At 44.2% G+C, this 16,227-nt stretch overlaps 1 protein-coding gene across 1 annotated transcript; it reads left to right on the top strand.

Moving 5' to 3' along the window:
• Positions 1–3,072: 3,072 nt before the first annotated feature.
• Positions 3,073–13,589, top strand: LOC306642167 (required for drug-induced death protein 1). Its single transcript, XM_079107716.1, has 2 exons — positions 3,073–3,441; positions 11,325–13,589. The coding sequence occupies exons 1-2, from the start codon at positions 3,151–3,153 to the stop codon at positions 11,442–11,444; spliced, it is 411 nt and encodes a 136-aa protein (XP_078963842.1). The 5' UTR covers positions 3,073–3,150; the 3' UTR covers positions 11,445–13,589.
• The last annotated feature ends 2,638 nt before the right edge of the window (positions 13,590–16,227 follow it).

The following is a 16,227-nucleotide window of genomic DNA, read 5'->3' as shown; positions in this document are numbered from 1 at the left end:
ACTGTAAGAAAATAAATTTCTGTAGCTTAAGCCAACCAGTCTATGATGACATTGTTATGGAAGCTCTAGCAGATTAGTACACAGGTATGGCACAGGGTTGTAGCTAACTGAGGGTTTTGGAGGATTCCTAAACGGCATCTAAGGTGGTGTGTCCTTACAACCAACAGCTCCAGTGGAGTCTCCTAGTGCTCCAAACTCCTGACTATACTACAGGCAACAGCTTTGTGGAGTTCCACTGAAGGTGGTACGGACTACAGCCTGCTTTGTAGGCCATTGGGTGATTTGGAAGCACTGAATTTCCTATCAAATCCTGTCCTCACATCTTGAAGGACTCACAGGCTCAGAATAGGAAAAGCAGTTTTTTCTTAGTCTGTTCAGATTACTGTATTGAAATAGCACCAACTGGATAGTTTATAAATAACAGAAATTTCTTTCCCATGATTCTGAAGATCAGGAAGTCCAAGATCAAGGTACTGGCAGATTCGGTTTCTTCCTGATTCTCATGGCAGAAGGGGTGAAGGTCTCTCTTGGACCTGTTTTATAAGAGCACTAACCCCATCCATGGGGCCTTCAGCCCCAGGACCTAGTTACCTCCCACTTTCTAATACCATCACTTTGGGAGTCAGAATTTTAGCACATATATTGTTGGGGAAAACAATCAGATCATAGCATTAGCGAAACATGGAGGTTCTGGGGATTGAAGTAGGTACGGGCAATCGGGGATTAGAGGACATTTGCTGGGTCATGACCAATAGTGTAGAACGTTGACAACAAGGGACTCTAGCAAGAACGAAAGAAAGTGCCAGCTTCAAATACATGCCCTAATGATGGGAGGGCAACCTGGACAACACCAGGGAAGAATGCTTTCTGGTCTCTTCTCTGTTTTGACCTTAGAGGGTTCAGAAACCCTTTCACAAGTTTGGGAAATGAAGAAGCATTAGGTGAGGCAGAACAGAAGAGAAACTGTGCGACCCCATCACCACCACCACATACATAACAGACAGCTCACTAAAGGTGCTGCCTGAGGAAGGAGAGAGGCTTTACTTTAAATCGAGTCCAAGTTTCTGAGGATTACATGGAATCGAACATTAGAAGATTTAAGATTATATAAAGTGAGGTTATGTTTACAACACTGGGAATTTTTATTACTTCAATGGAAGAAGAAAAACTATATGACTGTCTAAGTTTTCACCTAGGAGCTAGGGAAGCCCTGGGGAGGAGTAATTCTAAAAGGGCAATGGAAAGACATGAGGATAGATTCTGATTACCTCTTGAATCCTGCTCAGTCACTGATTATAGAGATTTAATCTGGAGATTAGTTTTCAATTGTTCTAGGGTTTTGCCTTGTGATATTTGAACAGTATTTTGTATGGATAAAACACATTTTAGATCCCACCATTGCTCCACCTCTGTCTCCATTGGATAAACAGTCTGGGGGTCTCTGAGGTCCATTTTATACAAAGAAAAGGGACTATGAGGATCTCTATTTGTTTACAAATTAATAGTTGCTTTAGTGAAATTAAAGATCCACAAATCTCCTTGATTTTTAAAATTCAACTACCATATTGTTTTAAACTATTTACAAATCTAATAATTTCATAATCCCTCTGTGTGTGTGTGTGTGTGTGTGTGTGTGTGTGTTTGAGGGTACCATTTAATTAATTTAATTCTGTTAAATATTTTAAGCAATTTTTACAAACAATGTTTGACTTTCTCTTCAAGTACTTCAACTATGTAACAAGAACCTATGTAATTCTTCTAAATACAGTAAATCATAAACATTTTCGTATCCTTTCACCTTAAATTGAATTATATATGTGAAATTATATTTTACATAATTATATTTTACATACAGAGCTTATGTGTATTTAAAATACTAAATATAATTTAAATCAAATGATTTACTTGACCAGTATAAATCTGAATTAAATACTTGATTACACATTTTAAGCTGGAATCTCCAAACTAATTTTTTTGTATTCTAATATGCTAAATTATCATGAACATTTCATGTGCTTATACCAAGATATTCAAATTATTTTTAAACTTATCCCAACATTAATGTTAAAATATTTATTAAATTAATGTTATGTTACTATTATTTCCGTACTCCCCAGAATTCAGAGACGTTTGACCACATAAAAAGGAAGGTAAAAGCTGGACTTGGTGACAGCACCCGTAGGCCCAGCTACTCCAGAGGCAGACCCAGGAGGATGGCTTGAGCCTGGGCAACATAGGGAGACACTGGCTCATAAACAAAACAGCAGGGACTCTTGCCTGTAATCCGAGAGACTGGGTAGGCTTAGGGAAGGTGATTGCAAGTTCAAGGCCTGCCTCACTAATGTCTTAAAATCAAAAATCAAAAGGGCTGGGGATGTGGCTTAGTGGCAAAGTGAAGCACCCCTGGGTTCAATCCTCAGTACCAAAACCAAACAAAACACCACCACCACCACCCCTCCAGACTTTTCAAGGGGGTTGATATTCATAGTACACTGACAATGCGTATCTCGTAGAGTGATATACGAAAAATCATGATTTTTAAGGATTATTACAGATCCTGTCATATGCACCAGAATTTAGCTTGCCCAACCCTGTTGGCTTCCTTCAGTTTTTCGTTGTGTGTCACTGTGATGAACACTGGACACACTAGTGTTTCTAAATACTTCTTAGAAAAATATGGACTATTTTGGTACTCGAAAAACATTTTCTGAAGACTTCCCAGAGGTTTGACAATTTGCACTCCCATTAATATCGCATTATCATGATCATTTCATCACACCCTCGCTAGCGCTGTGATCTTCACTAATGATCTCTATCATAATCTTGAACGCAGGCAAAAAGAGTCATTGTCTGGGGTTCATTAATTTCGTTGCAAGTACGGTTGAACGCGTTCCCTTGTCCATTGTCACTGACCTTTTGTTTATTCTGCACCCCTCTCCCCTACAGGTGGGATGCGTGCGGTCGGGCTCTCCGCCTGGAAGGTCAGTGCCGGATGAAGCCGCCGCAATCCCGAACCCCATCGCCAGGGGGCGCTGTGACCCAAGTCCCCCGCCGGGAACCGGTTGGGGAGGGAGGCGGGTGTGGAGAGCGGACTGGGAGCAAAGGTTGTCTTCTTCGCGCTCGGACTTTCGTCGGAGGGGCCGAGACATCATGACCGTGGGAGCCAGGCTCCGAAATAAGGCGGCGAACAGCTTCCCGCTCCGTGGACCCCTAGGACGAGCGCGGACAGAGAGGGATGAGGACACAGACGCCATCCTGGAGCACCTGGAGTGCGGGGACGAAGCCGCGGAGAGCGAGGCGGGCGGGCGGCGCGCGGGGGCCCGCAGCGCACGCAGGGTGCACCTCGCGGTCCTCCCGGAGCGCTACGAGCCGCTGGAGGAGCCCGCGCCCGGCGAGAAGCCCAGGAGGAAGTACCGGCAGAAGCTGAAGAAGTACGGCAAGGTAGGGACCTGCGCCTGCCACTGTCCGCGGGGTCGGGGCCGCGGCGCCCCTGCACAGTCACAGCGGGGATGGGCTTTGGCGCGTCTCTCGCCCCGGGGCTCGGGAGGGACCGGCCGATGGTCAGTCACCGCTCAGCTTATCTGGGCTGCCCTGCGACCCTGCTCAGCTCCACTCCTACGCCCGAGGCCGGTCGTGTTACGTACTGGAGCCCGGCTTGCGCGGGGTCGCGTGATGCCCGCTACCCGTCTGCTGGCGGGTGGATAACCTTCTCAAAGGGTCTGCCCAAGGGGTTCTTAACTTACTTGGGCAGGACAGGAATCAGTCCTGTTATAGATGGAAATACTAAAGCTCTGGCGCAGTTAGATGACTTGGAGGAGGTGACCCAGTTGGGAAGTAGGGAGTTCCAGCCAAGTTCATGTTTTCTGGCAACATCCTCACCATGATATCCCACTAGCTGAGAAATGTTTGGGTTATTCTCCCGAAAGCCCAGGGTTATTTCCAGGGCCTGGATGCTCAACAAGTTCGTATGCACCTGTTGAGTCTACTTTTCTATACTCTGGGCCTTGGAGGAGAGGAAGGGAGGGTCAGGAGAGTGAAAGAAAACATGGATATGGCATTGAATGACAGAATCCTTCCCAAAGATCAAAGCCCAAAGTCAGTTACCAGGTCCCCCTACCTGGAAACAGCTGAGAGCTGCCACTGCCCCTACTCCCTTGGTCTAGATAAGGTCACCAGAAAAGAATCACAAAACTAACTCACTGTGTCCTGGCCAAAGGCCATGTGCTCCACCTGATTTACTGTGTAGTTATCTGTGTCCTTTAATGATCTCTTATCAAACCTGAAGTCATTCCGTCATTCAGTCTCCACGCTGGGAGGTTAGATTTATCATTTTCTTGAAAGGTATGTCCACAGCTTTGGAAGCAGTATACAAGCAGAGAGTGGTAAAATATATTAATTAAAACTATAAGGTTTTAATAAACTTTAAGTCTCCAGGTTGTGCTAGGATTAATCTTGAGCGCAAAGAATCCACCATTTGCCTCTTAGCTGGTAGACTGAGGATATGGATTCCTTAGCTCAGGGGTTGGCACTTGATGTTTTGGGGATACTCACTCTGTGCCAGGCTTTGTGCCTACACTAGAAATGCAAAATTGAAAACAATGTAGCCTTGCCCTAGAGGACCCACAGCCTCTAAGAGAGACTTGATATAGCTGGAGCACCACCATGGAGCTGCATGGAGCTCAGCAGTTCCTGATGAGGATGAGTCAAATCCAGGGAAGTCTTCAAATCATGGTGAAGTGAACACTGCACATAGAAGGATTAGTTAAGATTCACCAAATAGCAACAAGGTACCACTTCACACCTACTAGGATGGCTATTGTTAAAAAAAAACAAAAAATCCAAACATAAAGTAACAAATATTTGTGAGCATGCAGAGAAATTGAGACCCTTGTACAATTTCTGATGGCAATGTAAAATGGTGCAGCCACTGTGGAAAACAATTTGGAGGTTCCTCAAAATGCTGAACATGGAATTACTCTGTGATCCAGCGATTCCACTCTAGGTATATAATGACAACAACAAAAATTGAGAACAGTTACTCAAACAAATATTTATACACAAATGTTCATAGAAACATTATTTACGTATAGCTAAAAGGTGAAGACAACCAAATTTCCATCAGTGGATGAATGAATAAAGTGTGATTGTATATTCAATGGAATATCATCCAATCACTAAAAGAAATTAAGTATTGATATATGCTGCCACACAGATGTTGCTCAAAAGACGTGCTCAATGAAATAAACCAGACCTCAAGGTTACACAGTGTTTCTTTGATTCTATTTTTCAAACATATCCAGAATAGGTAAAGCCAGAGAAATAGAATCCAGGAACTAGGGGAAGGAATAGAGATAACTGCTTAATGGAGTGTGTGCTTTCCTTTTGGGATGATGATGATGATGTTTTGAAACTAAACAAAAGTAAATGCATTAAATGCCATTAAATTGTGGTTAGTTTTATGTTATGTGAATTTTCCCTGAATTAAAAAAAAATTTTTTGACAGAAAAGGGATGTTATCGGTGGTGGAAGGAACAGAGAAGTGTACATGTGAAAGTTCCAGAGGATTACACACTAGTTCAGTAGATCCAAGAAACCAAAGGAGATGACATTCCCATGTTAGAATTCAAAAGAGAGATTTCATGTTCCACTTTCTCAGAGCCCACTGAGAAGGTTCCAAGCTCCAAAAAAGAGAAAGAAAACAGCGACCTCTTTTTGCTGAAAAGCCATGAGAATAACTAAGGCTCACCTAGGAATATGGTAGATGATTTTTACCTGCTTTGGTCACTAGATGACATTTTCTTACTAGGGTCCAGTACAATAAAGAATGATGTGCAAATAGCTCCATATTATTAACAAACACATTTTCTTTCAATTACTATTCCTGTTAACTTCTCAGATCCCTCACCCTAGCCCCTTCCTGCTTCTATTTAAAGAGAAGTGTTTGCCTTTGTGGAACATGAAAGAGTGGCTCACACTCTCAGGCTGCCCGCCTAGTCCCTCCTGGGGCTGGACCCTAAGGCTGAGCTGGCCCAGCCTTCTGGAAGCCTGTGTTCCTGGGACTCTTCTGGAGATCAGTGTTCCCAGTTGATTTTTAAGTAGTGATAATAGCATGCATATGGTGCATTTATTGTTCAAATGCTATTTGCTGAGCATTAGAGAGGAAGGAATATAATTTGCTGTGCTCCTCCAGGGTGCCTGTACCCTGCTTTGTACTTTATACTAGTACCTCTGAATCCTCTCAGCAACCTTGGAAAGCTGTGATTATCCCTGTTTTGTAGCGAAGGAGGCTGGAGTTGAAGGAAGTTAAGCTATTTGTTCAAGGACATGCAGCCAGAGAGCAACTGAGCTGGGACTTGAGTCTGGCCTGGCCCTTTCCTGTGCCAGAGCAGTTGGCATAAAGAAAGAAGGAGATCCCCCTCAGAACTTAATTTAAGATAACACTTTGTGTCTGGGGGTGTAGCTCAGTAGTAGAGCACTTGCCTAATATATATGGGGTCCCAGGTTTGATTCCCAGCATTGCAAACTTAGAAAACTAAAACAAAAACAAAAACAAAAACAAAAAATACAGGTTACCTTTCCCAGATACCCTTGAGAACAACAAGGGGAGGTGTAGGTAAGAAAAGTAGTCAAATTTTGTTAATGATGTGGCTAGGAGAGGGTTGGAGAAAGGAAATAGAAGGCATGGAATGACCATTAGAAATGGCCCCTCATTTTAGGCTGGTGACTTAACTCAATAGCAGAGCACTTGCCTAGTGTGTGTTAGGTCCTGGGTTCAATCCCCAGCACCACAAAAAAGAAAAAGGAAGAGGGAAAAAAGAAAAGAACGCAAGCAAGAAAGGTGTACCTGGTCACCTACTGGCTGTGTGATGTCAGACTATACCTCAATCTTCTCATCTGTACTATAAGATAATAATAGGGTGGTAGTGAGAGTAAATTCACTAATCCATGAAGAAGTCTTAGATTCTACCAGGCACCTGGCAAGGGTTCTGTAACTCTACCTTCATCTGAGAGGGTAGAGGAGAGGTGGCTCTTTCTCCTGATTGGTTTTTCTTTGTTTTGTTTTTTTCTTCTTTTTTTGTTACCAGGGATTGAACCCAGGGGCACTTTACCACTGAGCCACATCCCCAGCCCTTTCTATTTTTTGTTTTGAGACAGGGTCTCACTAAGTTGCTTAGGTCCTAAGTTGCTGACACTGGTTTTGTGATCCTCCTTCCTCAATCTCCTGAGTTGCTGGGGTTACAGGCATGTGCCACCGCACCCAGCTCCTGATTGGTTTGTAAGTGAGTTCTAACTCAGAATAAAATCACTGACTATTCACTGCAGGCTGGTGCTTAGGTCCTGACTGCCTTTCAGAACTGAAGACATGACCTTTGTGTTCAGAGAAAGTGATCTTTGAAGATAGATGGTTTCCTTTTGGAAACTGAATGGGCATCATTAGGGATAGATTGAATATGAACAAGCCCCCAGAAAGTCCTCCTACCTGTATTAGTTTCCTATGACTGCTGTAATAAATTATCATATACTTCATGGCTTACTACCAAACAAATGTATTCTCCTACAATTCTGGAGGCCAGAGTCCCAATTAGTCTTGCACAACTAAAATCATCAGGGCTGTTTCCTTCTGGAGACTCCAGGAGAGAATTCATTTCTTTGCCCTTTCCAACTTCCAGCTTCCAGAAGCCCCCTTCCTCTATCTGCCAAGCTTCTAGTGTAGATTCTTCAAATCTCTCTCTGTCCCTCTGCCTCCTTCATTACATTGCCTTCTGACTGAGTCCTCCTACATCCCTCTTCATAAGGATACTCATATGGGTGGACTTGTGTAGCATATATGAGGCCCTGCTTTCCATCCCCAGCACCACAAAAATGAGAGTCGCCTGGATAATCTGGCTAACCTTCCCATCTCAATATCCTTAACTTAATCACTTCTGGAAAAAAAAAAAATCCCTTTTGTCATGTAAGGTAATAGAGTCACATATACTTGTTCTGAGGAATTAAGACATGGGCATCTGGGGGACCATTATTCAGCCTGGCACACACATGTTCCTTTAGTGCCTGAGAGATTAATTTTACTCAGATCAAAGAATCCCAGCTGGGCACAGTGGTGCACACTTATAATCTCAGCAGTTTAGGAGGCTGAGGCAGTAGGATTGTGAGTTCAAAGCCAGCCTCAGCAAATTAGCAAAGCCCTAAGCAACTCAGTGAGACCCTGTCTCTAAATAAAATACAAAAAAGTAATGGGGATGTGACTCAGTGGTTAAGTGCCCCCGAGTTCAATCCCCGAAAAAAAAAAAAAAAAAAAAAAAAAAGAAAGAAAGAAAATCCTAAATCTGTTCCCTGAATGACATTAGAATGGAGGCTGATTTTTTTTTTTTGCATTTCTCAATTCTGTGTTTTGACAGTGTTCCAATTAATGAACTACTTTAGTAGATTCCCCCCCACCTTATATTGCAAAGATGAAGCAACAGAGCAATGTAAAATATATCAGGTTAAGGAAAATGGATATACAAAGACCAAACATGTCAAGTTTAAGGCAGGCAATTGTGATGCTGTGGCATTGTTTATAAAGGATCACATTTTCCCAGAGAACATGGTTTTTGTTGTTTCACACATATAAGTAAAATTCTCCTGTTATCATCATCACATAATTATAGAAGTGTATCTCTTAGCAACATCACACACACACACACACGCACACACACACACACAAAGTGCATACATGTGCTCATGTGCACACCGGTGTCTCACTGAGAAATTAATTAGGCAGTGTCCAGGCAAGCAGTGTCTAGAGAGGACATAGATGTACCTGGTTTTCCCAAAGCTCCTCATGTAACTGGAGAGGTACCAAAGAAAACACCTGGGATCCTTTTGCATGCTAGGGGTACAGTGATGAGGGCAATAGAATTCTTGTCCTCACTCTCTTATTGTAGGGGAATCTGAAACGTAATTAACAGAAGGCCCAAGTAAGCCAGAAATGGTAGGAAATTATACTCTTAAGAAACTTTCCTGTAAAGAACAAAGTATCTTAGATAGACATATCATCAACACACACCTAAATTCCTATGTAATAAGAAGAAGGAAATGCTATTTTACAGTTATACTAGCTGACATTGTGGCTCCCATGTTGCTGGAGCTCATGTTGGGTATAATTCTAAGTGCTCTCCTTAGGGGGCACAGCTCAGTGGCAGAGCATTTGCCCAGCATGCTCTAGGCTCTTGGTCCCATCCTCAGTACCACCAAAAAAAAAAAAAAAAATCAAAAAACAAAACAGAAACTGAGTGCTTTCCTCGAATAAGCTCATTTAATCTTTCTAAGAACCTAATGAGGTAGTTGCTACATAATTCCATTGTAAAAATGAGGAAGCTGAAAGTGAGGACAATTAAGTAAAAAATGGGGCTGGCATTCACTCTCAGTAGGGAACAGTTAACTGTAAACACAGTGTCTTCATTACAGAAGGAAGTATGCTGTGAGGGCTACGGAAATGGGCTTTGAGGTAAGATTTCTTTGGGATTGAATTTCTATTCTGCATCTTACCATCTGGATAAATTTAACTCCTCTGTATTTTCTTCTTGTTGAAACCCAATGGCCAAAGTCCATCTGGGACAAGCCAATAGCTTGTTAGGTTTATTTGTTTGGTGCAAGGAGGGAGAATATGTGCCAAAGGAATCATGGGACCTCAAGAAGTAGGGATCTCAAGTAGAGTTGAATATCTGAGTCTGAACCAAGAAGTTATCAGCATCCTAGAGATAAAGTCCTAGAAATAGATGACACAACCTAAGTCATGATTATAGGTAGCAGGGGGAAGGCAGAGAGAGGAAAAGGAGGATCCAGGACTGAGAACTGAAGTCCTTCAACATTTTAATCTTTGGTAAAAGAAATAAGTAGCTCCCTGAGAAGCAGAGGACAACCAAGAGAAAGTGGAGTCAGTAGGGCCAAATGATTATTTTACAAAGTGTGTCAGAAGCTGCTGAGAGGTCAAGGAGGGGGAAGACAGGAGGTTATCCTTTAGATCAGATAACATGGAGGTTGGAGAAGGCCATGACCAAGCAGCCCCTGAATGGATAGAGGTAGGAGCCAGAGCAAGGGGGAATAAGGAGTGTCAAGCGGCGACAGTATGTGGGTATTTCTTTCAGTTAGTTTGGCATGAAGGAGAGCAAAGCCCTGGGGCAGGCTGTGGAGTCAAGGTGACACTTGAATGTCAGTGTAAGCTACTGGGAATGATCCAATGGAAAAAGGAAGGATGATGCTGGAGAAGGGAAAGCCAAAGGCATGATGGGAGACAGCAAGTTCAAGAGAACAACCTTGCCAGAAGAGGGCTGTTTCCTCTGTCACACAGGCAGGAGTGGCAGGGGCAAGAAACCATGGGCAGGTAAAAGTAGGTTTATAAAGATGGTGAGAAGGTGAACAAGTTCCTCGATGATGTCTCATCTTTGCAGTGAGAGAAGTGCGATCATCTAATGTATGGAGGTTGCTGAGGGCAGGGAGGCTTGATAGGCAGCTGTATGAGTTTGCGTGTGGAAAGTCAGCCTACCAGACTGTATGATGGGGTTTGCCAATCAGCACTGGAAGTCAGAGCAAGCTTTGTGATCAGGATCAGGAATTCTAGGTGTGTTTATTGTAGTTGGGAAGGTCATAGGACTGAGAGACAACGTGTGTGAGATAAAGTTCAGGTCAGTTACGTGGACACAGATGTCACCAAGAATGATGACACAATTAGGTGGTGGGGAGAGAACAACCAGGGACAACAGTGCAATGAATGTTAGCCCTTGGGCTATTTTCTGTTGCAATTCCATTTGAATCCCTTGGGTGTCCTCTGTCCAGCACCAACCCCAGCATAGACGGAGGGAGAAGATTCCAAGAAGGCGTTTTCTGGTTTTTACCCTCAAGGAGTGTAGGACTCTTTTGGAAACGCAAGACTTACATGTGTGTAGTATTTGGATAAAGCCACAAAAGGAACAAATGTGTAGGTCAGATAGGGAGAGGACAGAGAGGCTGGGCTTTCAGATAAGGCACATGAAGGAGAACTTGACCTGGTCTACAGATGCTCCGGTAACTTTTAGCTGAAACAGAGACGAGGAGAGGGGTTTGGGTTCATTGTGTTTGTAAACACTTTGCAAGCAGATGGTGTCTGTTCCGAGTCTCCCCATGTTCCAATGTGGTTGTGGGCACCAGAGATATGGAAACGTGGCAACTTGCTTATTTGTCCTGGGAGATTGAGGATAATGACTCAATTAAATGACTCTTCCTGTGTGTCACCATGGTTCATGATGGAATTCAAAAGTGGCCTAACCTAACCCTTTGCTTTTCCCTTTTGTTCCTTAAAACAGAATGTCGGGAAAGTCATCACCAAAGGATGTCGCTATATAGTCATCGGCCTGCAAGGATTCGCAGCGGCCTACTCTGCCCCTTTTGGAGTAGCCACCAGCGTGGTATCCTTTGTGCGCTAACAAGAGCCACTAGGGTACGCACCACAAGAAGGAATAGAAGCCTCTGCTCTGGGGACAGTGAGAACCCAGGAGCATTTCAGACTTGAACTCACAGAATACTTAGAAGAGAAAAAATGTCTTTCTTTGTTGAATTGGAAGAGTGTTCTGATGGGGCCATTCCCGCCATCTGCTGAGCTTTTGACATCTCTTGGACATGGTGGATCCAGTAGTCAATCCTGCAGAGAATTAGGCCGGGTTAGGTTTGGGGATTAGGATTAATTTGCTTCATGTAAGGGTGAGAGCTTCATATGAAGGTGGCAGGGGCAAAGATGGAGACAGACACTTGACAGATTTGAGCAAATGGTGATTTTAAGCAGGAAAAACGTGTTGACTGGGATCAGAGAGTTTGCTAGATTTGGGCAGAGAGGTCCTGGCTGACCAGGCTGCTCACAGTCCTGGGCTGCCTCTCTTCTGCGAGCAGCAAAAGAGCTGTTTATTTCTGAAGTTATTCTCCCCCTATCTCCTTCCTCCACCACTCTGTCACCAGGAATTTAATTACAGGTTTGAGAAGAAGGAAGGAAAAAAAAATCTCTTGAAATACTGTGATGCTTTGAAAACCATGTTCACAGTTGTGTCATGACTGTTTAAAGTAGGTAAAAACCCATTGCTGTCACCCGTCTCTGCATAGATGTGCAGCTGGCAATGAGGGAAGGAGGAAGGGCAGTCTGGACACAGACTGGGTGGCTGGGCAGGTAGTCTGAGAGGCTGTACCTGGTCCTGCCCAGGCGAGCTCAGCCACATGTTTGGAGCTGGCCAGATTCACCCTCACCCCACAAATGTGTGACTGGCTTGTTGTAGACCTCCTAGCTGCATCAGGTCCCTCCCGACAACTGCTCAGCTGCTCCTCTGTGCCAGGCCAATGAAGGGTGCTTTGTCCTGGGACACAGGGGATGAGAAAAAGAGAGAGGGAGACACAAAACCTGGGAATGAAAATGTCGATTTAGAGAAGAACCCACTAAATAGGAGACAGGTGTGAAGGAAGTAGAACAGGGTGAGAAGGATGTTGGAAGAGAACAATGGAAGTCAGGAGCCAGGTCTGGGTGCTCAGTGGTGGGGAATCTCAAAAGGGCAGAGCCTTTGGCCCTAAGTAGGGGCAGAAGGAAGTTGGGTGGCCAAGGGTGCCATGGTGGTGCTTAAAACCCCTCTCGGGCCTGTGGTGTGGGTTTGCTTCTAGGATGCCCAGAACTGTTGTTCTGCTCTGTCTGCAAGATCAGTGGCAACCCATTGCCCCAGGAGACCTTCGCACTCTTGCCTCACCCATCCAGTGCAACCAGGAGGTAGAAAATGCAGGGAGACAGACAGACAGGTGGACAGAAAAAGGCATGAGTGGAAGAGAAAGTGGTAGCTATAAAGCTGGACTCAGCTTCTCTTTCTGGAGACTCACGTTGAAGATATACCAGGGCCCAATTCCTGCATCATTAATATTTGTGAGGAAAAGAGCAAACAATCTTGTTTTAGCCCAAATGATGAAAATGGATAATAGCACGTTTCACACGTGTGAGATTATTATAGCTTGTCTGGTTAACACTGGCATGGGAGAAAAGGGGAGACCGACCTAAGTGGAGGGAAAAGCCAGAGCTGAAGGAAGGACAGTCAAGGCCTGTGTGGGGTTTTGGTCACAGGAAGTGAATGCAGGGAAATGGAAGTGTGGTCCAAAGAAGAGACCAGGGCTGCTGGGGCCTTTTCTTGCCTGGCAAGTCTACCAAGGAAGAGCTCTTCTCCAAATCCCAAATTGGAAAAACTGCAAGGTCAAGCATATCTGGCCCTGGTTAAGAATTAACTCAGGAATGTCGAAAGCTCACAGGTGTTGTCCTGCGAGTCAGGTTCAAGTATGGACTTCAAACCCTCTCCCAGCCTGTGTGGTCATTTCCCCTATAATGGGCAGGCTCCAGAATGTTCTCATAATCAGTTCTTTGAATTTAAGAATTTGCATTATGTTGCAAATTACCCTTTTGTCTTTTCTTTTTCATCAGTTTTTTTAGAATCAAGCACCACACCCTACAGAGAATTAAATTTTAGAGCTTTCCCTTTACTGGCTCACCAAGAGGCTTCTTTTGTATCCTTTTCTTGTCCTATGATGTAAATAAAAGCCCCAGCTTGTTTATCGTTTGTGTGTTTGGAGGTTGGTTTCTCCTTGCTTTTTGCCTTGCCTGAAGGAGATTCCTGGAGTTCCTGCCAAGCCTGAGAACTTGGTACAGCAAGTGATGGTCAGTGTCAGAGACATCCTTGGGAACCCAGTAGGAATCCACAACTGCTCTCCAAGAGACCAGTGGAAGGAGAGGCCCTGACTCACCTGGGTGTCAAAAGGATCAGTTCCTTGAAGGCTGGCAGAACAGACTCTAGGTTAACAGGAGCCTGAGCCCATGTGTCTGTTAAAAATGACAATTTCCAGAACCTCTGACTTGTATTTGGAGAATCCAGGGGTGGGGCCAGGAGACTGTGTTTCCTGTAAGCAGCTGAGAACACTGAGAATACTCTGACACAGCTGTCCTCTGCCTCACCTGAGAAATGGTGGCCCCTAGTTGCATATGTCAGGGGATCTTTAAATGCGGGAGGCTGGGCCAGCAAGGGGACCTATCATCTTGGGTGCCAGTCCCTTGCGGGTCATATGTGCCATGCCTGCTCACTGAATCCTCACAAAATCATGGGAAAGGACCTGGGGGTGGGAAAGGTAAATAGGAGAAAAGTGGCCCTGGGTGGCCATTAGATTTTTTACCTGGGCAGGTTTGGGAGTAATGGGGTCCCTACCTGCTATAGGATTAAAGCAAAACAGGCAAGCTACCAACATCTTCAGCTACTGTGGAGTCACCCTGATGCCCCTGACCAGCACCTGTGTCTAGTCAGAGAGCCCCCAACTGGTATTTGTGATCAGAAGCAGGACTTGAACTGGGACCTCCCGTTATGCCATCCAGCATTCCCTTCAGGAATGACTGGGACGGGTGATCAGCATTTGACTTAGGCAACTGATGTTAGGGGGTTTGTACCCGTCTTGTCTTTTTCCAGCTCCTGACTCTGCAGGAGCACATATAAATGAAATTAAAGTGTTTGGAACACAGCAGTTAAAAGGGAGGGGGGCATACCAGGCATCCCTGTAAAGGCTGCATTTGAGGGTCTCCACAGTTTTGCCAAAACGGCCAGATGGTTCCTGAGTAAATTTAAAAAAAGAAAAATATTCTCACTTCCTTGACCATTCACAGGGAAATGTGGGAAAATAATTCTTTTTTTTTTTTTTTTTTTTTAAGAAGCAAGCTTGTTTTTGAGCCAAAGCACTCCCCTGAACATAATAGCCAAGGGGAAAAGGAGATCTCTTCAGATCTTCTAAGTGGCTCAGTGCCAAAGCCTGGCGGGAGCCCCAGCCCTGCAGGGGCACAGGGGCAGGGCTGGGAGGGGCAGGGGAGGGGAGAACAAAGGCTGGATGGCTGGATGCCTGGGCCACATCTGCACCCCTGGGGTGCTTCGTGCTTTCCAAACTTCAGCTCTGTCTAGAGACACAAATTAGATCAGAATTCAGCACCTTGAGGACTGGCTTTGCTTTTTTTAAAAAGGTGTTTCTCAGGTGATTCCTCTTGTGTAACCTGGTGAGAAAGCTCTAAACAAATGCATCTGGTTCAAACCAGACATAATAATCAGAGCCAAAGAACTAGAAAGAAATAGGACTGAAGGGTTCTTGTTTCCTTCCCTGGCTCTGCAAATCCATGGTAAATCACTTCTACCCTGCACTTGCTTTCTTCACTCATAATCGAGATAATTTGTTTTTGTTTTTGACTTGCTATGAGAAATATTTGGAATTGCTACAAAAGATAAAGAGTGGTGAAATGACTTTTTTTCTTTCTTTTTTTTTTTTTTTTGGTGGAGGCGTAGCTATGGGAGAAACATGTTTACAAATGTTTTTTTTTGAATAGTTTTAAGAGTGAGGAGAAGGTTTGAGGCCAGGCTGGGCAACTTAGTGAGACACTGTCTCAAAAATTTAAACTATAAAGAAGGTACAGGGTTGTTGCTTAATGACAGAGCACCATGGGGTTCAATCGCCCATGCTGTGAAATAATAATAAAAACAACAGCAATAAAACAAAAACAAAAAAACCAAACAAATAAATACAAAGTAGGGAGAAAAGCATATGTCCATTGTGAACTTTCTTCATAGCTCTCGTTCTGCCAAAACTAGTCTTGAAATTTGTCTCAGTGTATCTGTATTAATGAATCGGCAAGCTGTTTATAGAATCCGGGGAGCTCCTGATCCCACTTACTTCCCCTGGTCTCAGTTCTGGGGCTTGTGGGATTGGAGACAAGAACGAACTTGCATTCAATATCTAGTAGGTATGTGAGGCACCGGGTTAGAACATTTTATTTAATGTTCGATTTCATTTCATTCTCAATTGATTTCATCATTGATTATCTGGGTTTTAAAAATGCGAAAGGAAACCAAGCTCAGGGAAGTTGTAGGGCAGTCATCTGCAAAGTCAGGGTCAGGGGATGCTGAACCAGGACCTACGGCTGTGCTCTTTCTGCCAGCTCCAGCAGCCTCTTATTTCCATTTCTTCTCAGGCTCCTGATACATCCAGGGACCACAAGGAAAAGAGAAGCTTTAAATGTAATCCCATTCAACCCACATTCTTGGAGGACTCCAAGAAAGAGTGGCAGTGCTGCCCAGCCCATCTTCTGGATTTTGGAGATACTGGGATGGCTTAACTGCTGATTTGCCACAGTCGAGATCCAGAGGGGAGGACCCAGGGCTGAGCCAGGGA

This window comes from Sciurus vulgaris (assembly GCF_902686455.1).
Source record: "Sciurus vulgaris genome assembly, chromosome: 12".
NCBI classification, from domain to species: Eukaryota; Metazoa; Chordata; class Mammalia; order Rodentia; family Sciuridae; genus Sciurus; species Sciurus vulgaris.
Note: the sequence above shows the minus strand (reverse complement) of the source record. Positions and strands in the feature narration are given on the sequence as shown.